At 34.1% G+C, this 25,237-nt stretch overlaps 1 protein-coding gene across 1 annotated transcript in view; it reads left to right on the forward strand.

Moving 5' to 3' along the window:
* Positions 1 to 25,237, forward strand: part of LOC106882687 (5-hydroxytryptamine receptor 1D) — an 85,579-nt gene that overhangs the window by 59,191 nt on the left and 1,151 nt on the right. Inside the window, exon 2 of the mRNA XM_014933449.3 lies at positions 23,995 to 25,237. This exon is cut by the window's right edge and continues 1,151 nt beyond it. Coding sequence (XP_014788935.1) covers positions 24,901 to 25,237 — 337 coding nt within the window. The 5' untranslated portion in view covers positions 23,995 to 24,900. The remainder of the gene's footprint in view (positions 1 to 23,994) is intronic.

The raw sequence follows: 25,237 nt of genomic DNA on the forward strand, positions 1-25,237 counted from the left end.
TGGCGGTATGTAATATAGTTAAAACTATTTTATTCGTTTTGTTTTTGCTGGGCTATTTTTTTTTTTTGCTTTATTACATTTTTTACGAACGTGAAGAAAAGCTACTTGTTTATATACGAAAATTGACATTTAATACAACAGCGAATCTCGTTATATTAAGCATTATAATTTCTGCTTAATGTACAAATAAATTTTGTAATTTAATATATTTTTAATATTCATTTATAATTTCTTCAAAGAAATATGACATTTGTTTTTAATAATGTGGAGGGAAAAGAGGTAAACTGGACTCAGCCCCGAACTTCTTCAATCATTATGTTATTGATTCGCACACTGCTAATGTTCGTGCGTTTCCACGTTATATACTTTATTTCTTGTAGCCTGTGAATCATAATCTTATATATATGCTGTGATTATCAGCAGGTTGGCTAATCAATTACTTTTATTATATTTATTACATAAAATGGTGAGATATTCAATCATTACACGTTACTCATTCGACCTTGACATACCACTAGTTAGTTTCACCTTGGCGGTTTGGAGGATTCCTTCAGAATATCTTGGATCCAGTTTCAAGCGTATTGCACATCATTTTGGGAAAGTACGTTTTAGCCTAAACATAGTATGACCAAAGAGATTTTAGTAAAATCATTTGGAAACTTCGAACTAAGCATTATTCGTGTCACTATTTCTAACATCACTACTTGGTTTTCGTAATCTTCAAGGAAATCTAACCTGTTGCGCGGATACGAAACATGAATCCGCATTGAAAACAGCATTCTCATTCATTCCGCAAATTTCGAAACAAGACACATACAGCACTTCCTCCTCTGAAACAAGATAGATGCTTCTCAGAACAAGATAGATGCTGCAGTTTCTCCTCTGACTTAGCCATTAAAAATACAAATTCGGTACTTCTGTTGTGAAACTGATGCTTCCAGTAGATTCGACTTTTGAACTAAAATTTTATATAACTCATTTATTTGCTAGGCAATGGGTAGTTGCATGTTATATATTTACTTATTTTTTATCACTTTATTATGCCCAAGTCTACATGTAGACAATATGAAAATTGCCTCTCTCTGCTACACTACCATACACTAACGATTGAAACGAAAAAGCAATCAACTATGGCATCTATTCCCCTCACATCTATCTATCTATCTATATATCTATCTATCTATCTATCTATCTTTCTATCCGTATGTCTGTCTGTCTATCTAACTATTTCTCTCTCTCTCTCTCTCTCTCTCTCTCTCTCTATATATATATATATATATATATATATATATATATATATATATATATATATATATATATATATATATATATATATATATATATATATATATATATAAACAATTTGAAAATCCTGCACGATCAGGTGAAAAGCGCTTTATTTAATATGTGACATTAATAAAAATCTGTAGATGTACAAACATCCAGATTTCTGAGTACCTTAATTTTTTTCTATATAATTTTTGTACATCACCTCCAAACCTTCAAATATATATATATATATATATATATATATATATAGGGAGAGAGAGAGAGAGAGAGAGAGAGAGAGAGAGAGAGAGAGAGAGAGAAAAGAGAGAGAGAGAGAGAGAGAGAGAGAGAGAGAGAGAAAAGAGAGAGAGAGAGAGAGAGAGAGAGAGAGAGAGAGATGAAAGTGTATTTGCAGATAAACACAGATATGTGCTGGAGGATACACATGCATTCTCATGCACAGCAATTATAGCTGATGCAGACATATCTATTCTATATCATTTTTGAACAATTCAGTCTTAATTCTATGACTAATTAGGCTATTGAACGCATGATCAAACGTTTATTATTATTGTAAAAATACATGGTAATGTTCATTCAAATAACGTTCCCAATTGTTATTATTATTCGCTTTTTTAGACGTTCGTAAAATGTAGAACATGCTCCTGAAAGAAGCGAGTTTAACTTTCATGGATCTGTTTACCTCTTATGGAGTAAATACCTTAATAGTCTACGAGGTAGGCTCTAAGGAAATTTCATACCTGATATAGAGATGTCTGCCAATTCCCTCATCAGTCGCAGCCTGGCCTGCGCCGTGTCAACAGGCTTATTCTGTCGCTGCTTATCTCGGTTTCTGAAAGGTTTCATTAACTGAGGACCCAAGACGGCCCTCTGCACAGAATACCGTCTGTTGCAAACAAAATCTTCCACTATTGTTGATACTCCTTTTTACATGAGTAATAGAAAATGAACGTGCATTGCTCAGGAACGTGCATGGGGTCCTGGGATTCAGACACATGACATTAAAATCGTGAATCTGGCAATATAATCATTCGGTCACGCCTCCCCTTATTTAGACTATAATTTCTATGTAACGTTTGCCGGATCCAGTGTAAAGACAGAATGCATGAAAATATATATCCAAATGTGCTACGGAATGCAAGAATCTCCGTTCCGCAATTTAAACAAGGTCAAATTATTTAATAGAAATCTGGATATATTCGCAAAATATGGTTACAATTTCAGCAGGAGATAACTTAAAACAGAAGGTACATTTATAAAGGAAAGTCACCATTTGTATTTCTAGAATGGATTTCACGTGCGATTTCACATGCGATAGTGAAGACAGCAACGACGACCACGTCGAAGACTACACGCCGCCGACAGCGTTACTTCATTTGTGTGATGTGGAAGATATTCTATCAATATTGCACAAATGGTGCTGGCATCAATTTTAAAATCCACCAAAGACTTGACCCCAGTGCTCTCCACCCACTAAAAAAAAATCAGGGCACACAACAGTATAACGACACAATTACTTTACTTCAACCGGTCCAGCTCTCTTTAATATTATACTTGAATATAAACAGCCGGGAGAAATACGAACTGAAAACTGATTTTCGGACATTTCTAACGAATTTTCAGGCTCACTGACTTGATAGCAATTATCTATAATACAAGCAGAAGGCCTTCAGTTTAAGACAGAGTCTACGTAAAGCGATACAACTGACTTCAGTACTTGACTTAATCGAGCACGCAGAGATGAAAAGCAATGTTGATATCCAAATATCTTTTTGTTTACAAAATTTGAAAAGCTACGGTACTTAATATACGCTTTAAATATTGGTACTATTCTTCCTTTTAGCATTCCACATATTCATTACATATTTGTTTCAAGCAAATATTTTGTTAAATAAATTTCAATTGTGCATTGAATATAATAAACATCCATCTGACTATAATTTCTGAAATGAATTAATGCACTTATTTGCATTCATACCGCATGTTTAAACATTTCAAACTTCCAACAAATCCAATCCGAACACCTCATTAAACTCAGGAAATTTGTTATATAAATATACGTTAAGAAAATAGCGCAATAATACTCCATCGAGATGAATAAAATCGATTATATATTCAGCCTCTTGTGTAAATAAGCATATATATATATATGTATATATATATATATATATATATATATACATATATGTATATATATATGTATACATATATGTATATATATATATATATATATATATGTATATATATATATATGTATATATATATATATATATGTATATATATATATATGTATATATATATATATATATATATATATATATATATATATATATATATATATATATATATATATATATATATATATATATACGTACATACATATCTGTATCTATCCATCTATACACATACACGCACACGCACACGCGCACAAACACACGCACACACACACACACACACACACACACACACACACACACACACACACACACACACACACACATATATATATATATATATATATATATATATATATATACGTGGAGAAAGAAAGGGGGAGAGAAAGAGAAAGAGGGAGAGAGAGAGAGAGAGAGAGAGAGAGAGAGAGAGAGAGAGAGAGAGAGAGAGAGAGACTGTATTTGTGTACCTTTAATGCAAATGGAATACTTTCACTCTTTACAGGTTAATTATACAAACAGTCGTCGCATGCACCGATAGTTTACTGACACATCTATTATTAACATTGATGTAGCAAAATAATCAATAACAATCAGTATTTATTCACTTGGATGTATTTTATGCTAGTCATTTCCGGTTTGGAAAATTCCTTTTATCTTCTAATATTAACATTTTCCCAAGTACTTCTATTTATAATATGGCAACCCTGGATTATTTAACGGATTCTAAATATATCTGATATGTGATATGTCATTAAATTATAATATTATTAAAGAGAATATTCCTGTAGCGTATTAGTGCATCACTGAACTAATATTAAAAAGCAGAAAGAGAAATGAAATCTGATATATAAGCCATGTCATTGTTTCACGCCAGAAAACATTAACTCTGATACGTTTTATTAATAACCTAATTGTTATATTTTCTTTTAATGCATTTACTTTTTACTTCAAAATGAATTACACAGAATATCCATTTCATAAATTTGAAGACAACGGTTTAGAAATATATTAAGATAACGGTTTTTAGGAAAAATATTCTTTAATTTTTGTCATTCCCAATCTCTTGAGTACCATTAGATATTTTGAGTAAAAATCGTTTTTCACTATATTTGTCTGACAATGGATGTCATACCAGGGGCAAAACGCAATGTTCGAAACGGGTGTTTCGGTCATATTAATAAACAGATTTCGGATATTTGTCAAAATATCTATTAAAGGCATATTGGTTCCAAATTTTACCAGCAAGTTCGAGGTAGTTGGCAAGTCAATTACATTGAACTTAGAGTTCAAATTGTATTTATTTTATTGACTCAGAAATGTTGAAAGAGGAAGTCGATCGGATGAATTTGAACTTAGAACGTAAAGACGGACGAAATAGCACTAAGCATTTTTCCCTTCGTACAAACGATTCTGATAGCTCGCCGACTTAAAATAACATTGGATTCAAATTCTGGTAGACAGCAAGAAGTTTCAAGGGGGGAGAGTAACTGCATCAGATCGACCACAGTTATCTATTTACTTCTTTTACCGAGCCCGAATATATGAAAGGTAGTTGAACTCAGAGCATAAAGACGGACGAAATGCTGCAAGGCATTTTGCCCGGCGTGATAACGATTTTCCCAGCTCACCGTCTCCCATTAAAGAAATATTAACAACATCTAGATTATTTGAAAGGCAGAAAATCCGTTAATATTTATGAATTATATCACAGATAAAATGCTATGCTGCAATAGAATATTAAATGAAATTGATGAACCCGCATTTCATGAACTGCGTTTGTTTTTATTGATCTGAATCTTCTATTCTATTTTAGCTACATCTCTAATGCGACATTGGATAGTGAATTCGAGTTCGTATTTCACTACTGTCAAATGATTATTTTCAAATTCAAAAACAACGAAAAAATATACCCACCATTTTCAAAATGTATTTCAAATGCTGCAAATAATGTTTGTTATAAAAGGTTGGCAGTACACACTAGGTTGACGTACATTTCCCAAATTTTTAGATTTATAGTAACATAGAAGGTTCCAGATGCATGGCATATCCAACAATGAGACCGACTAATTAATGCAGAAAAATTCTCTCTCAGGAGGGAATTATGAAATTTATATAATAATAATAATAATACTAATAATAATAATAATAATAATAATAATAATAATAATAATCCTTTCTACTATAGGCGCAAGGCCTGAAATTTATAGAGAAGAGTCTAGACGATTCCATCGACCTCCAGTACTCAACTCGTACTTAATTTATCGACCCCGAAAGGATGAAAGAAGTCAGCCTCAGCGGAATTTGAACTCAAAGCATAGCGGCAGACGAAATACCGCTAAACATTTCGCCCGGCGTGCTAAGGATTCTACCATCTTACAGCCTTCATTGTAATAATAATAATAATAATAATAATAATAATAATAATAATAATAATAATAATAATAATAATAATAATAAATGCCGCAATGCAATGCCAGGAACTGGCTCTCAGGAAATCTGATCTTAACTGATGGAAGTGTTATCATATACATTGATTTTGCCTTGGTATAAAAGATGGGCTATGGTAGATAGTCTCTTCAGTACCACATATTTGCTTGTGAGTTGTTTGACTTTAACTCCTTAGTGGCTGCCAATATGTGCACCTCTGACCACGAGCAGGAGTAGTTGGGGAGCACCGTAGCCGTATGTTGAGAGGAATTCTTTGGGGTTTGGATGATTCACCATTGGAGACATGAGTGTTTCGTTCCACATCCTTAAACAAACCTTATTGATAGACCTTTTGAGCAGCATGGGCTGCTCTCTCACTAAGTAATAATAATAATAACAATATAGTCAGGCTTAATAACAATAATAATAATAATAATATAGTCAGGCTTGTCTTTGGACACTTTGCAACAAGTATGCACTTGACAGAACAAGAAGTTGGTACGACCACAAACCTGAAGGCATCGTCGAAAATAGAATGAAACGATCCTATGGGATTTTATGATTCAGTGCGACCATGAGATAGAGAATAGGACGCCAAACATAGTCTTAATTGAGAATGAACACAAACTAAGCCATATCATAGATATTGCATGCCCAGGTATGCGGTAAGGAAGAAATAAATGTTGAGAGATATGACAGATTGGCTTAGAAAGTTAAGCAGTTGTGGCCGAGGAAAAAGGTAGCAGTAGTACCAATAATTGTCGGAACCCTGGGAACAGTGAGCAAAAATCTCGAGAAGTAAGTGGAACAAATAAGGGCTGCAACAAGAGTGGAGTACTTGCAGAAAGTAGCACTGTTTGGAACCGCTCAAATGTTCCGGAAGGTACTCGATAGATAAAAGGTGCTACCTTAGTTCACTGGGAGTGAACAGCTGACGCGGTTGTACACCTCCGGCATTAGAAGCTGTACAAAGGCAATGATAATAATAATAATAATTTGAACTCTCAATATGTACTATGATAATGATGAGATGGAGAAAGCTTGTCAAGAGAGAAGGCATATGGTTTCCAAGTTGTGAACACTAAATAACACTAAAAAAAGAGACCGAAAGCACTATACTTGCAGTGGAAGACCAAGTTTTGACCACGAACTGGAGGGTCAACCTGAACAATGTGCCTGTGTCTCCGCTGTGCCACATCTGTAATAGATTGGACGAAACCATTGCACATATCACAAACGATTGCCTTAGACTAGCCCAAAACTACTACAAGTTGTCGCGACACGATCAGGTAGTGAAAGTGCTATACTGGAAGCAGTGGGAAAAATGGGGGCTAGAGAGATGCAAGACGTGGTATGAATACAAACTGCAAAGAGTAGCGGAGGCAGAGACTAGCAAAATCCTCTGGGATTTCCCAATCTAACCAGATTAGGTGCCAGAGCATAACAGACCGGACTTCCCGGTGGTTGACAAGATGCACCACATGTGCTATAGCTGATGTTGCGATGCCCCTTTGACCCAGAAATAGTCAAGGAAGAAGGCGTTAGAATTAGATAACTTCAACCCAGCTATGGAAAATGAAGAGGTCAAGGTAGTGCCAATTATTGCTGTGTCCTTGGCATCAGGTGTAATATAAAGGAAATTGGAATAAAGGGCTCAGTAGAACTGTTACAAAAGATGTGCACGGCCAAAATAACCAGGACGGTATCAGATAACCGAAAAGAACGGATAGCATGGTACCGTAGGCTGCAGATAGCAAGCCCGCTACGCAAACAAGACTCCAGCAGTTCCAACAAAACCAGTGATCAAAAGAAACAACAACAACAACAACAACAATAACAATAATAATAATAATAATAATAATAATAATAATAATAATAATAATAATAATAATAATAATAATAATTCACTTGCTAAAGTTTAGTTTAATAATAACAGCTGATATTAAAAGAATCGAGTTTCAAAAAATATGTTAATGCATTTGAGTGAATAGAGTTAAAATTCGAGAAATTTAAAATAATGTAACTCAGTTTTGTTTTGTTGCTAGATGTCATTTCGTATTTATTTTTGTCTTTTGCCAAACGAGAAGCATAAGAACGCCTAACACATAATAATACGTAGTATTTGTGTCACAATTCTGTGGTTTCTCAAGAAATTCTTAGGAGGAAATTGCTAGCCATTGTATCAACCAATAAATATTATTCTAATCGTGCAGAGTGTTGAATCTTCAATAAACCGCAAAACATTTTTTTTCTTCCACTTCATTCAGTACTTCCTAGCAAAAATGACAAAACAAATGCTATTATTCAAACAAGCTACAATAAAAAAAAGTATGTCTTGTCTCTAGTGGAGTGGCATAACAAAAGATAAAATGTAATAATAAAATAAATAATTTTAATTAGTAAAAAAAATTCTCGTTAAAAGATATTTGTATTATAATTTGCATGTTTTATACCCTATATCTTTCCTTTCTAATGTTCTTAGGTTTCAACATTATGGCGATATGTATCATTGTATCACATCGTTGTATGCATTGTGTGCTTGGTAATTGATTAAAGAAATCCCAGAAATGCAATAACATCAATAATTGGTCTTTAAGGAACATTCAAAACGTTGCTGATGTCAATTCAATTGTAATTGTAGAGAACACAACAATGATAGGGAGTGCGTTTTGTGAAACAATATTCTGTCCTTCATATATTGTAATATCTTTGTCTGAGACGTTACAGCAACATAAAAACAATAAAATAGAGAAAAACACATAATGAAAATTAGTTACAATAATAAACACAATAATAATAACAATGTTGATAATACAAATTATCTTCTTCTTCTTCCTCTCCTTCCTTTTCCACTGCTTCTTCTTCCTCTCCTTCTTCTTCTTCTTCTTCTTCTTCTTCTTCTTCTTCTTCTTCTTCTTCTTCTTCTTCTTCTTCTTCGTCTTTTTCTTCTACTTATTATTATTATTATTATTATTATTATTATTATTATTATTATTATTATTAATATCACCCCCTCCTCCTCATGATCATCATGATCATCATGATCATCATCAGCTTCAAGGCGCCGACCTGGCAGAATTATTAGTAAGCCGGGTAAAATGCTTAGCGGCATTTATTTCATCGGACCTTACTTTCTGATATCAAATTCCGCCGAGTTCGACTTTGCCTTTCATCCTTTCGAAATTGATAATTTAAGTACCAGTTGAGTACTGGGGTCCCAAAATTGTTGTGCCAAAATTTGAAACTATTATTACTATTATTATTATTATTATTATTATTATTATTATTATTATTATTATTATTATTATAGCTGTTGCCGGTGTTGCTGTTATTTTTTTAAAACGCCGGACAAATTACCGGGCAGTATTTCGTCCGTATTTTTAATACGTTTCATCCAGTCGCCGTCGATAAAACAAGTACCAGTCATACACTGCAGTCAATGAAATCAATTACCCGCTTCACAGCAAAATTTCAGGTGTCATGCCCATAGTAATTTTTTTTTTTACTTTGTTTTTATAGCTAGAACAAAGTAAATTGCGACACTATTCAACATTTCAGAAAATTAATATCGTAATATTTGCAATATGAAAATGCGGCGAGCTCGCAGAAACGTTAGCCCGCCGGACGAAATGCGAAGCGGTATTTCGTCTGCCGTTACGTTCTGAGTTCAAATTTTGCCGAGGTCGACTTTGCCTTTCATCCTTTCGCGGTCGATAAATTAAGTACCTGCTGTGCACGAGGGTCGAGGTAATCGACTTAATCCCTTTGTCTGTCCTTGTTTTCCACCTCTATGTTTAGCCCCTTCTGGACAATAAAGAAATAAGGAACGTCAGTACACCGGGCGAAATATTTAGCGGTATTCCGTCTGTCTTTATGTTCTGGGTTCAAATTCCGCCAAAGTTAACTTTGCATTTCATCCTTTCGGGGTTGATAAATTAAGTACCAGTCGATAAATTAAGTACCAGTCTCGCAAAGAATGAGAAGAGGGAAGGGAAAAATTATGAAGTAGATGTTCATTTGTTTTGTTAGAATGGAAATTAAAATTAGTTAACGTGTTTAATTCGCGAAGAAGTTAAATTTGAGAGATCGTATGCCTAATATGGATAGGATGGAGTCTTTCAGATCGGTAATAGAAACTCATCGAGATGATTGCTTTTACTGAAAGCTTCAGAACTAGAAATCGATAGGTTGTTGGAGTTCTTAGGTTTAAAAAGGTTATGAATATTTTCGTTTGTACAAAGCCTGTGACGCCTTGAGCCATTAATGTATGGTGTGGATCGCAAAACGATGCACCCTTTGATGGTGTATTAGGTATTTTTGGCTTTACGTTTCTATATATGAGAAAGTGGTTTACTTCTTGTTTATGTGCCGGAAAGATAATTATTGGTTAACACGTCCAATTTTTTAGTCACTCTCACGTAGACCAATATACTTTTTCACTTCATTTTCATTATATTGTATATCTTATTTGGATCTTTGTGATTTCCGTCACTGCATGTCAGAATCTTTAAAAAAAAATTAATGTATCAGATAGATATAATTTGTGACGCTGAATGAGAATTTGTTATTCATTTATTCCAGAAAATATTTACGAAAATGTTACAGGTATTCAAAGTTTGATCATTTTCAGAATTTACAGCCAATCAGAAAAAGCGCGTTCTCTGCCTATTTGCATCATCAGGATGGGGGCACCGACATGTCAAAACATTAAACTAGCTTCAGTAAACAGTGAAAAACATTCGCGAACAAATTAAATATTTAAAAGCGACGAACAAATCAACAGGAGTTGCTAGAAGTAAGTCAACACATTAAAAAATATATTCAAGCAAAGGTGACATTAAAACATTCGCGAGCAACCTCTAATATGTAAAAGCTACAAGCAAACCAACAGGAGTTGCTAGAAATAACAGTCTAAACATTGCTTAAAACAGACATATATTAGTTTGAAAAAATTCAAAAACAAAAGTTTGCAATACACTAGGATTTTATAGGATAAATTATCTTTCTCATATCTCCTCCACATAAATTCACAAAGATAGGAGTCGACCATGGAACGGTGTGTCCCACAGAGGCGTGTGTTTACATACGTTAAAGATGCCCAGGTACGTTCAATTTTTGAATGCGAGTCCCATCTGTTATGAAAATAAACAATTATAGATCACATGGTGGTTAAACTGCGTTTGCGCATGCGCAGCACTTTTTGGGGTTACTATAGAAAGAGAGTTCTTCCCAATAAGCTATGGAACACTTTGTGCTTCTTTGCTTTGGGTAGTACGGAAACAGAGTTCTTCGCCATGGTGATGTGTAAAGTACTCGTTTCTGATTGGCTAAAACACCCAATTTGCAAATTTTAAATTATGGATTTATGGAGGAAATGAATTTTATTTTCATAATTATTATACAAACTTAACCCATATACCAAATTTGAAACCAATTGTATCAAAATTGTAGACAGTGACGAAAACCACGAAGGTCCTTTGATTTGACGCCAGCTACATATTCCTCTGATCTGAGCATTCATTCATCGTCGCGTTAGCTCGTATCTGCATTACTGCAGTAACATTTTGGAGTAGGTATCAGGTTAAAGGGACGCAGCTTCTTATCCCACTCCCCTCCTTTTCTCGTTTCCCCCTTTTTTTAAATATCATTTTTCGTCTTGTTCCTTCTTGCTTTTTCGTCTTTTCATTTCCATAGAACAACCACATTTTATTTTTAGATTAAAACATTACACGAGAGTGATAAACAACCTCGTCCGAGTCTTGTACTGTCGGTGGAGGAAACTAATCGTAGCTCGCTTTTAAATCCTGTATTTAATAAATGATATTTATCTCTCGCTGGAAGACTGCTTCTTTGTTGGTCCCTCAAATAAAAGAGGAATATATTGTATAACAGACAGACACTCAGACACAGCCATTTATATATATATAATAATCTCTAAGCTAAAAGAATTCAACTGGTGAATTTGTTGTAACAATACACACAGTCATATTCATGTTATAGATTGTTTGATAATTCTTATTACATTTGTATTTCTAATTCATGATGTTCTGTGTTCCTCATGGGAATTCGACTATGTTATTGCCTTGATTTATTGATGTGTAAAGTAATGAATTGAAAACAAGTAGCATTAATAATGTTTCGATACTCTTGATTTATATAGAGGGAGATATATGTTCTTTTATTGTTTTACTTGTTTCAGTCATTACGTCGCCGACATGCATGGGCACGCCCGCACGCACAAACATACGCACACATACACACACATATATGCATAGATATATATGTAATGCATGCATACATTTCTGCGCATTAATGATTATCCGTGTTTTTTTTTTAATATAGAAATATGACTGTATGTAGGAAACGCTTGCTTTACCTTTACACTTACTTCGATCTCCCAAATGTGCATCTTTACACATTAATCTATATGCTAAAAAGTATAATATACCCAAGAATTTTTCTAATTGCTGTAAGAAAATTGCTATACCCAGACAGATTTTCTATTCGCTTCTCATAAGTTATGTCGTATCCAATTTCACACGATATATATACTATCTGACACAAAATTAATAATAATATAAAAGATGCCGAGTATAAATCTTTAAATCTTTTGTATGTGGAGTACATATATATATAGTTATTTTTTAATGGATTGTAAATAATTATCATTAAATGAACTCCCCACAATTTGTTAGATATAATGTACCGTTGTCTCACAAATCTTGATATTATCTCTAGACGTATTTTTAAAAATAATAATGTTGCTAGTAACTTACCCTGCATCCGTAAATTACTAGTAATATATTATGGTTGGGATAACTGATTATCTAGTGAAATTACTAAAATTAGTCCTGTATAAAAGCAAGAAACAAATGTGTGTATGTAAAGCGAATATAACGCAAAATCAGGATTTTAAATATATATTTCTAAAACTGTGAATTTAAATCGTACAAACAACACAAGTAAACTAGGCTTTAATACGTCGTTTGATGTAAACTATATTTACTTTCTGTCTTAGTTACAACCTTAGATTTATTTTAATATTAAATAACATTTGGTGGAGGCGCAATGGCCCAGTGGTTAGGGCAGCGGACTCGCGGTCATAGGATCGTGGTTTCGATTCCCAGACCGGGCGTTGTGAGTGTTTATTGAGCAAACACATAAAGCTCCACGAGGTTCCGGCAGGGGATGGTGGCGAAATCTGCTGTACTCTTTCACCACAGCTTTATCTCACTCTCACTCTTACTTCCTGTTTTTGGTGTGCCTGTATTTCAAAGGGCCAGCCTTGTAACGCTGAATATCCCTGAAATCTACGTTAAGTGTTTACGTGTCTGTGGAGTGCTCAGCCACTTGCACGTTAATTTCACGAGCAGGCTGTTCCGTTGATCGGATCAACTGGAACCCTCGAAGTCGTAATCGACGGAATGTCAACTACAACAAATAACATTTGAATTAAAACAGTAAGGCTTTCCGTCACAGAGAGTCATGAAATAACAAAAACATATCGGTTCATTGAAAAGTTGAAGATTTATGTTATAGGCGTACTTATGATATTTATTTAGCATATGTTAGAAAAATTTCAAGTTTATTTATAACATTTTAATGGCCGGTTGACTGAGGAATATATTAGGTATAAGCTTATGAGAACTAATAAAAATTAGATAACAATAGGAGCATCTGGAGTTAGAAGAGTTTACATTCTTTATTTTATTACATGTTCTTAGATTTCTGTTCACAAAATCATTTTCATGTTGGTTTACGTTTTCATAAATTAATATTCAGAATGCAAAAGTTTAGTTGCCAACAAAATGTGAACAACATTACTGTTATTTAGCCCCAGGAAAACAACTTTTCAAGTTGTGCTTGCATAATATATGCAGGTAACTACCCAGAAACCTAGGTCTGTGAGTATCACGTAAGGCTAGAGATGGCAGCGATGACCTCACTTTCGTACACTATATGAAATTATGAAAAGTAAAGAGCCTGGAATGTTGAAAGTTAGTCAACATCGTCCGAAGTTCATCTCAGAACGTAAAAACAGACGAAGAGCAGCTAGGTGACGTGTTAACGATAATGGAAACTTGCCACCTTAATATTACATTGCATGATTAAATGACATCAGAAATCTACAGGACCATCGATGGATAACAGCAAGGCAGAATGCCTTAAATTTTCTGCTGTCGTTGACAGAGTAATATCAACACCTAATACATTAATCCATTCCATGGAATTTGACTGTTATGTTGCAACGATATTATTGATAGTGGTACTAACGTTTAACTTTGACACATATCGATACGTATTCATCATACTGATGTGTTCGAGTACTTATGAATTTCCTTACAAGCGACGAAAAACACAACTAGTGCATATTTGCACGCACATACAAGCACACACACACACGTCCACATAAATATGTGTGAGTGTGTATCTTTATTTATACATAGTGGAAAATGCTAGTATAATTTTCTCCTTCTCTCTCCCTGTATGTATATATATATATATATATATATATATATATATATATATATATATATATATATATATATATATATATATATCATAAATATAAGGGATTAGCAATTGAGTTGCTTCTCCAACATACTGAAAATTCAGAAACAGCAGTCAAAGAACTACTGATTCTAAACTACAAATTTTTCTCTAAAATGGATGGCGATATTTCCTGCCCTCATTTCTTGTATATATATATATATATATATATATATATATATATATATATATATATATATATATATATATATATATACATACGTACGTACGTACATACATCATCTTATACAGACATGATTATGAATATATTATATGACGAGTTATATGACTTAATAGACCATTTTCGCTTTCACTGCATCAATCAACCAAATGATCTAGAAGAAAACATCGAAGATGATGCCATGTAATAGAAATGAATCTCAAACCACCAGGATATGCAACAAATATATTAATCAGATAAATTTGTTTAAACACATAATTATCTGAAACAAATATTCTGTGCGTTTAATATGATTTTTATACCAAAAAGCAGAAATTATAAATTATGCATGAGTAGAACATAATTAGTTAAATATTTTCCTTTAATATAATGCCCTTAACAAACAAGCGCTTCAAATTATCTTGCACAGAAAGCTCTAAATTCAGAATCAATGAAAATTATTTACATTTACTTTATTACCTCTAGCAATAGAAATTATTTATGCAGGATACTATTGTTTAGAATGAGTCTTTGTTTCAGAATATGACGAATGATATTTAAATTTCCTTCAAGCATTCATCAAGATCATTATTTAAATAAACTTGATCAATGAAATCACGTATGTTTTAACCCCATTTCAAATATTTATATATATATATATATATATATATATATATATATATATATATATATATATATATATATATATATATATATATATATATATATATGCTCAAACACACACACACTTATATATATACATCCATGTATGTATTCATATGTATTTATATATCTTTCCCTCCTCTCTCAGTACATGTGATTTAATGTGCATATATACGAGTTTATATGTGTGTGTTAATGTATTAATCAATTGAAACATTAACATGCAGTTCATGTATTGACGTTGATAAATAACGACTAATATGTGTTAGTTATATACTTGCTAACATTTCTCAATAAAATTACGCTTTAACTGAAATAACGTTACCTGTTTGGTTTATATTTCAATAACAAGATTTATACTGTCATTGAAAACGCTCGTTTGGTATTCATTTTTTAAATTTTTATGTAGTATATTTTTCTGATCACATGAAAACGTATCTTGCTGAATTCACACGACGTCAGCCGCACGTGGGTTTCACATTCTAAAATGTGAAAATGTGAAAATTAAAATAATCAGTTTTCCCTTTGTTAGAGTGCATGTTACACTCAAATTTATTTCAAGAATATGAATTCTTTTCTGGTGTTCTTATAAATTAAACAACGATGTCTGTATTACTTTTAATCAATACAATGTTGACGTATCTACAAATAGCATATCAATGGAAATTTACAAACCACAGACAGTACTTCTCGCACACATTGCTCAACATTTCCCTCTAAATGATTATAATTTTTGCAAACAGTTTTCAGTATTTTAGTTTTTGCATAGCATGGCTTATAACACCGAGATTTACATATGTTCTTTCTACAACGGTAACTTTCAGATCTATTGCGTAAGATAAAATTCTTATTACGTTTATCCTTTTGTTTTGCCAGATTCTTGATGTGAACTTGTATGTTGAAACATATATTGCTATATTTCGGAATAATCATTTCTCTCTTTTTTTAATATAATATTTTTCTCGGCAAAAGAGGGTAAAAATGATCATCCCGAAATATAACAATAACATTCTTATTGTTTCCGTGAAACTACAACTATGCTTTCACATCCATTACAACAATTGAAACACAATATTATGTTATAAGAAAAGTATCGATTGGAAACTATAGTATGAATAGTTTGCCTACAATATACAGCACAAGGTTACATAACAAAGAAAACAGTATTTATGGCAACATTAGATTGGATATTCCTTTGGGAATTACCGATTCAGCTGTAGCAGAATAAGAGGAAACGTATATGTGGTAATCCACCTTATGGGAGTATGGAAATGGTATACGAGTTAAGATAAGTATGTGAGAATAATGCATATTTTTTTTTTGCATTCGGGTTATCAGTATTTCATTTTATGTTCATGGCGTTATACTTGGATTGAGGCAGCCGGTCAGTCAACGGAAAATGTTCATCAGACAATGCTTTTGATATATATTTATTGATTTATATTCTTAACAGAATCTTCCTCGTAAAAGTATTGCTGTTGCTCTCATAAAAGTTTTGAATAAAAGTTACAGCACTTTATTTCATAACTGCGAAATGTCCTTCAATATAAGTAGTAGGTAGTCGTCATATACACATTATGACTACTATCTAGATACATATGCATATACATAGATACATTGATACATGCATACATGTATATATATATATATATATATATATATATATATATATATATATATATATATATATATATATATATATATATATATGTATGTGTGTATGTGTATGTGTGTGTGTGTGTGTGTGTGTGTGTGTGTGTGTGTATCTAGTCCTGTATTTCGCCTTTCTCGTTTTCAAGAAAATCTTCAAGACTGGTTTGACGGCTATAACGATCGTATCAAGCAGTTTATTGACAGAAGTACAGCAGTTTTTCATGCATAACAAAACGAGAACTTATGCAGTAGAAAATCTTGCTAGCATGGAATGTCTGAAATCCGACAACAAACATATAATATGCAGAGTAAATGGCGACAAATGGTGCCCTTGAAATGCAGATCTTTGTGTTATGCATAGCATACGCGATTTCTGCCGCGTGATTATCTATATATAAGGTAAAGAAAAAAAAAAAAAAAATCTCAGCTACAAAATAAGGAGAAAAAAGATCAGTCGGATATATTTCAAAAATATGCTTTATCATTGCGGTCTGGAATATATCGCACAAAGGCGATCGACGTAAATCATTAATGCATCGTACGAAATTTCATGAACAAAACACGAAATTTGGTTTTTACGGAGTAACAAAGCAACTAGCTCCCAATCGTTTCTGGCTGGGATATGCAACCGTCGGGATGAAATAGTAACAATTTCTTCAATCAAATTGTGACAGTAACTTCAGCTAGTTGAGCCTTTATCAAGATCTCATCTTTCTGAATTCGAATCTGGTTTTAAAATTTTCTCATTTGAGTTTAGAAAAAGACTATCGGAAGAATATATGATTTTCTTTGAGCTTAGAAGTGCATTTCGTTCCGTCAATAGAGCAGTGTAGTGAGGAGAATTAACTAAACTATAGCTGTCCATAAATATTCATACAAATTAGCGGCTTCTGGACGAATGCAGAAAAAGGGCAGTGTGTTAGTGTCCCACAATACACAAGGTGGCATCAAAACATTCCTGGGATAGCTATGTTTAATAAAAATAACTTATTTGTCTAAGTTTTAACATCATCTCCTTCAAAATATTCACCTTGCGTAGCAATACACCGGTTCTAGCATTCGTGCCACTCCTCCCATTCCTGGAATCCGTAAGCTAGTCGATGACCTTCGGCTGTTCCCTCCTGATCACGGCAACAATGTTAAAACGGCGACTTTTCATCTTGTGAAAGAGATCAAAGTTCGCAGGTGCTAAATCTGGCGAATAGGGTGGGTACAGAAGTGACACAATGTTGGTTTTGACGAGACACTCACGAATGAGAGCGTGGTATCAAGGTGCATTACATCGTGAAGAATCTAATCCTCCATATTCTAGAGATTCGGTCGCTTTCGCCGAATGTCATCCCTCAAACGCTTCAAAAATGTCATAGTAGAACTCTTGACTGACGGTCTGGGCCTTGATGGGGATTCTTGATGCACAATCCCGCGGATGTCGAAAGAAAAGATTAGCATGCTTTTAACTGAACTGCATCTATGCCTCCTTCAGTCATGGGGATGAAAGGTCCTTCCATTGTGATGACTTCTGCTTCTTCTCAAAGTCTGCTTCTCTTCACCGGTTACGATCCTCAAAATGAAGCGTGAGTCATTAACGGAGACCTTGACAGATTTCGACGAAACTTGGCAGAGACACGCCGTATGTTCAATTCAGACGTTAAGATTACCTGCACGGACCAATACGACAGACCAACAACCAGAATGAGGTTGATTGTTCTCCGATCATTCTCATGCACAAGCTGATGAATTTCCTCTACATTTCCGGGAGTGATGTTCGTGGCAGATCTTCTAGATTACTCATCGTCTTCCAGAGAAGTTCTTCCGTTTTAGAAGCACCCACGCCGTTAGAAACGCTACGTACAATCCATTGTCTTATGACCGTAAACTTGCCGACGCATTCTCAGTGACGCCCTAAGTTTAACGCAAAATGTCATGTTGGCTCATTGTTCCAACTCTCAGTCCATGACAAAAAATCACAGACTACATCTTACACGTCATCGCAAAAACACGTTTCACAACTTGCGAAATAAACAGAGGGATGTCACTAGGCACTCTGCTAGCTCTCACTGAGCACACAAATCTGTGCTGCCATCTGTTCGGGCACTACAGAACTAGTCCGGGCACTTTCTAATACACCGCACACACACACACACACACACACACACACACACACAAACACACATATTTTCCGCAATTATCAATATTTGGAATTCCACTTTCATATCAATTATGCTCGAGCGCACTTCGGTCAAGTTTTCACCTGAAATCCAGATTCAACAGTACATTGATTATGATGATGATGAGAGGGAGGAGAAGACGCAGGAGAGGAAGAATGGGAACTCCAATGAACCACAGTTTTTCGTCACCCACTTGCTAACTTCTCAGTTTTATGTAATTTTAATTATTAAAAGACACTAAAATCGTAGATATGTTTACTACTTTTGCTATTCATGACACATGATGAAGAAAAAACACCGTCTCCCACAAAATTATAATTATTTTGTATTAGCGTTGGCAAGTGCACATAATATTTTAAGTATTTCGCAATTTCTAAATACAAAGTATTTAAGAAACGTAGATACACATTAAATGTATGAATTAAAATCCTATAGCGCATCTCATTCAGCAAGGCTATTAGATTTTCTTTCCCGTCTAATCTCAAATAGTAGACTTTATTACTGTGTGGCATCAGCACTGGCAAATCCACGTGAGTACGTAGTACTTCGCAAGTTTTATCTACCAAGTGATTAGAAATAGTTCAATTTTCATTATAGACACAGACTTAATGTGTTAAATTTAGATAACATACTCCATGGCTAAAAGAGTTTATGTTATAGTTCACTCCCACAGTCAAATCTACGGCAAATCATAATCCACAGCAGATCATAATCTTACTGGCGCAGAAATATGATAGGAAATATTTTATAGTTAACTACATTTAGTAAAGCTAATTAAGATCATTTTACCACATTTAGTAAAATTTTATTTACCAACCTACTGAACTCCGACTGATTTACTGACGCACTCAACATCCAGTCCCACCACGTGCAGTTTCCAATGCAAAGAATTAATATCGCTGAATACACTTCGCTGCAGCCTCTTGTCAAAGTGGCGCCAGCAAGCTGCCAACGTCCTATCCGAATGTGTGAGCTTAAAAATAAAGAAAATATCTGGTGCCCCTTTCGCGATGTAACGTGAGCTAACCAATAAAAGACCTAACATCTAAACGCCATCTTGAATTTCTTTCAAATCTCTTAGCATCTAATGGAATAGACGTTTTCTACTCGACCACGAAACTTTACGTCATGTGGAGCCAAATAGAATCAAATTGATATAAATATGCGTGTGCGTATATGTTTGTGTTTCAATGTGCCCAGTGTTTGATTTTTGCGTTTATTTATGCGTATATATACACACATCCACACATACAGACGTACAAACACGCAAATACACACATTCACATATATTTTCAATTAGACAGGAATATTATACCTTATACTAATAGATATGAAATGTAGTATATTCTTGAATTATAATTTAAAATCTTTGCTATTCTTGATGTCCCTGGTACTCCAAGCAAAATCCCATAGATATTAAGCTAATCAATATATGGGCTAAACATTTACATACCGTTACAAACAACTTTCGAATAAGATTACTATCTTTAAAATTAGTAATAGGATTTGATGTAAGAAAAATGTAAGAAATATTGTTTGATGTGTCACAGCAAGAGAGGATTTATGTGATCATATTGATTTGGAATTTTGCTAACAGGAGTTAATGTACATATGGGTATGATATATCTAGATTATTTAATATTGGACAGTCTTTGTGAATTGATTAAAAAAAAACAACTTAAAATGTCAAAAAAACATCATTTCCATTCCGCATTTTGAAATTTTATCTTCATATATTTCCCCCCGAAAAGTGAGAAACTTCTAGTCGGTCGCTTTGCTTGCTAGAATTAGCAGTGAAATTTGTCCTAATTCCATATCCCGACAGCTTCACAATTGGCAGAAATATTTGCAGATATTATCATGAGAAGTGTAAAACTGTTACCATCATTCATCTGCACGACTAGAACTGAAATGAGATAAAGAATTAAGAACAACATAAACACCAATTCCTGTAAAAATTTGATTATTATATCTTCAAATTTGTTTAATGGGAATCGAATATAAAAAAAAACTTATTTATGACAGTATTAAGCAAATCATTTTTTATGGCTGTAATAATTGTCTATGTTACTTGTCTATGGTACTTGTTTATGTAATTGCCTTTTGTCTACATATCTAGCATGGTTGCTACGAACTTTAAGGAGTAACCATTTACCTGCTGATTTGAATCTGCTATATTTTAAAGTAAGATTAGAGAGTTACATATGAGGCAGATACCAGCCTTCCAAAATAAATTCGAGATTATTTTCAAATACACATAAAAAAGACTTTAATTCATTTTGACCCACTACATTATGAATGTTAGTTCACAATTAAGTATATGTTTTAAAGCAAACAGCAAACCTAGAAACTTTTCCCACTTCAGTATTTATATTTGATAAATAATGCGGAAAATTCTAAACAATGGAACGATTTATATTAATACAGCAATCATTGTTACAAATAATTATCATTCATATGCATAAAAATAGTAGTCCTACCAGTTACATACAAAGGGATGACCCACTTCGGTCATGAATGACCATGGGATTGCACCTAGAAAGTTAACCTCCGAAGCACAAATCCGAGCAAGGTTGTTTCTGGAAGACCAGCAGTCGCCCATGCAGACCAGCATCCCCTCTCCACGCCATCGATGTTATCCATGAGAAAGGCAAAGGCCGACACAGCTTGACACCAGTGACGCGGTAGCTGATTTCTATAGCTGATTGAACTGGAGCCACTTTAAATAAAGTTTCTTGCTCAAGAACGCAAAACGCAGCCAGGTCCGGGAATCGAACTCCCAGCCTCACCGTCGTAAACTCGACCCTCTAACCACTGAGTCATGGGCCCTCACAAGTTAGTTATATACAACAAGTTAACATATCACATATATTTAACAGATAATATATTATATCCGAAAACAGATAATATAATATGATATAAAGTGAGAGAATCTGATACGCACAGAAAACTAATGCTACGCAATAATTGTAGGAAAATAACTGTTGTTGTTGACTCTCCGTCGCTTACGACGTCGAGGATTCCAGTTGATCCGATCAACGGAACAGCCTGCTCGTGAAATTAACGTGCAAGTGGCTGAGCACTCCACAGACACGTGTACCCTTAACGTAGTTCTCGGGGATATTCAGCGTGACACAGTGTGACACTTTGAATTACAGGCACAACAGAAACAGGAAGTAAGAGTGAGATAAAGTTGTGGTGAAGGAGTACAGCAGGGTTCGCCACCATCCCCTGCCGGAGCCTCGTGGATCTTTAGGTGTTTTAGCTCAATAAACGCTCACAACGCCCGGTCTGGGAATCGAAACCGCGATCCTATGACCGCGAGTCTGCTGCCCTAACCAATGGGCCATTTTGTCTCCACGTGGAAAATAACTAGAGCAATAAGATACTTGCAAAAACAGTAAAAAATATTGCCTCGTAATATAAGAAAACACTAAAATACATATAAATAAACTAAATTCTATAAGTAATAATATAGACACGGAAAAAACGAAAAAGCCGAATATAGACCCAAACAGAATTCCAAAATATATTGAAAGCAAACATGGAAAGAAAAGCCGTTACGTGACAAAGAAATCGGCAAGACGGAACGAAATAAATAGCGATAAAAAATTAAATTACCCCAATGCTCTGCAATAAAATTCGATGAGTGAATCTTATTTTAGATTCACAGAACGATGTGTAACTACAAGTGGAAAATATATGAAAAAAATATTCTAACAACAAATGCGAGCAATGCAACGTGCATAATGAAATGGCTGACTTCATAAAACTGCTTGGTCCTGGCAAGTTACAAGCATCATTATGGACATGGTACACTTGACTGTTATATACACAAATTAATGTACTGACACTTCGACGTGAAAATGAATAAGTAATTGTAGAAGCATGTAACCGACTCGAGGCATGACAATCAGCAGGCAGAAGTCATCTGGACTCTGCCTACCCAGGTTGGGGGAGATCAAGACAAATGTTTAGATACAACATAATATAAACAAAGACTGCCTAATTACATTCTACCCACCCAATATCTTCTCAGTTATATAATCAATTACAGTCATCTTACTTCCTCCCCCTGCAACAGTTTAGGAATAAGTTACTCATCTGAAAAAAAAAGATAACGGATACAACATCATTTGCGATACTGAAAACAAAACAAAAAAAGAAACCATCAACTTGAGTTCTGTGGCATATGTATAAGTTTTAGAATATAGATACTCTTAGAATATAGATGAAAATGTTGCCTGAACAAGACGTTCCCGCGACCACTGGATATGGTTTCTTTACCGCACCACACACACAATCCTTATTAAACTTCAACACTTCTCTGATCTGGATGATGCATCTAATTCTTGCTTTCAGAAAGAAATGTTGATGTAAATCTGCATCCATTAAACGCTTCTTCTTCTTCTTCTTCTTCTTCTTCTTCTTCTTCTTCTTCTTCTTCTTCTTCTTCTTCTTCTTCTTCTTCTTCTTCTTCTTCTTCTTCTTCTTCTTCTTCTTCTTCTTCTTCTTCTTCTTCTTCTGTTGATGCTGCCACGACCACGACGGCCACCATGTTGCGTTTTATGGTTGCGAGTTCGCAGTATTGTTAGCACACCGGACAAAATGGTGAACGGCATTTCCTCCATATTTACGCAGAAAGTCGACCGAATTCAATTTTTGCCCTTCATCCTTCTGAGTTTTTATTTTCTTTCATATCAGTAGCAGTTGAGCACACTAACCGACTATACCCCTTCCCCCAAAATTTCTAACTTTGTGTTTATAGTGGAAAGGCTTATTTCAGATACTTTTATGATGTTTGTGACATATGTTTCTTTATATCTATGTGTAATATAAATGTGTGTTTGTGCAGAAGAATTTCTTCTTGCCCGAAGTTTAACAATAACTATTTTACTCTTTGCAGAATTCGTGGTTGAAATGGTGAAGAACTGGATTTAAGCGACGTTTTTCCAGAAAAACTAGAAACATCCTTTTGTCAGCAATAATCGAACACATTCATACCAAAAATTTGCTGCACTTGTTCCAGATCACCGAACTATTGAACCTCGACGTAAATAAAAACGTATTTATTGCATTACGTTTAATACAAGTCGAAAAGAAATTTGCTACTGAATTATACTTACCACTGTAAGCTTGAATTTAGTTTAGGATCCTGAAAGAAATCAACATTAATAACAACGCCCAGCGTATTTCAAGGGAAATTTAAAAGTGAAGTTATATAATCTGAATAAGTGCTAAAAAATGCGTGCACATTTGAAACAAAATTCACTAATATAACATCTGCTGAACTCAAAAAGTAAAAAAAAAATTAAATTGCAATGCTTAAATATATCAGCAAAAGCATGTGCGTATACATTACGAGCACACAGGTATATCTTCAAATATAGATATACTTATACGTTATATTCAAACATCTTTTTAAAATATTCCCATCTGTAAATTTTACGGCGAGAAGTGAAGAGGCAAATATCTTAATTCCGCTAAGAACAACATAAGTTGGATCTTCAGTTTGAAAATTTCGCTCGTGCCACTTTAGATTCAAATATATATAGAAGGATACTCTGGAGCCATGATATCTAAATTCAGAACGTTTGGATCAAAGTTATTTTCTTCATTAAAGGAATCTGTCACCTGAAATATAATTGAGGGTTGAAGGTACTGAATAACTTACAACCATACCAAAAGCAAATATGTTATCAATATTACTTGTGACAATGTAACGCTTTCAAACAAGCAACTTCACTTTACACAGATATTCAATAATTGAAATACACAATTGTTTGATCAGAAAATAAATCTAAAAAGAAGTATGGTGACGGTGAAGTTGTACACAACCATAAGCCTTCCATTGGCATCTTCGACAATGCATCCGAATGGAAGCAATAACTCTCTCGCAAATATACAAGGGGCTGGGACACAATTCGCTTGGACACACGTGGTAGTAGCACTTATATTAAGCTTTACCATCATTGGTACCATAATAGGCAATTCGTTAGTATGCATTGCTGTTTTTATGGTAAGAAAATTACAAACACCATCTAATTTTCTTATTGTTTCACTCGCTGTGTCAGATTTATTTGTAGCACTATTCGTAATGCCGCTAGCACTACTTTATGAACTTACGAAACAGTGGCACCTTGGTGACG

This window comes from Octopus bimaculoides, chromosome 2 (genome assembly GCF_046866305.1).
Source record: "Octopus bimaculoides isolate indiv1 chromosome 2, ASM4686630v1, whole genome shotgun sequence".
Lineage (NCBI taxonomy): Eukaryota > Metazoa > Mollusca > Cephalopoda > Octopoda > Octopodidae > Octopus > Octopus bimaculoides.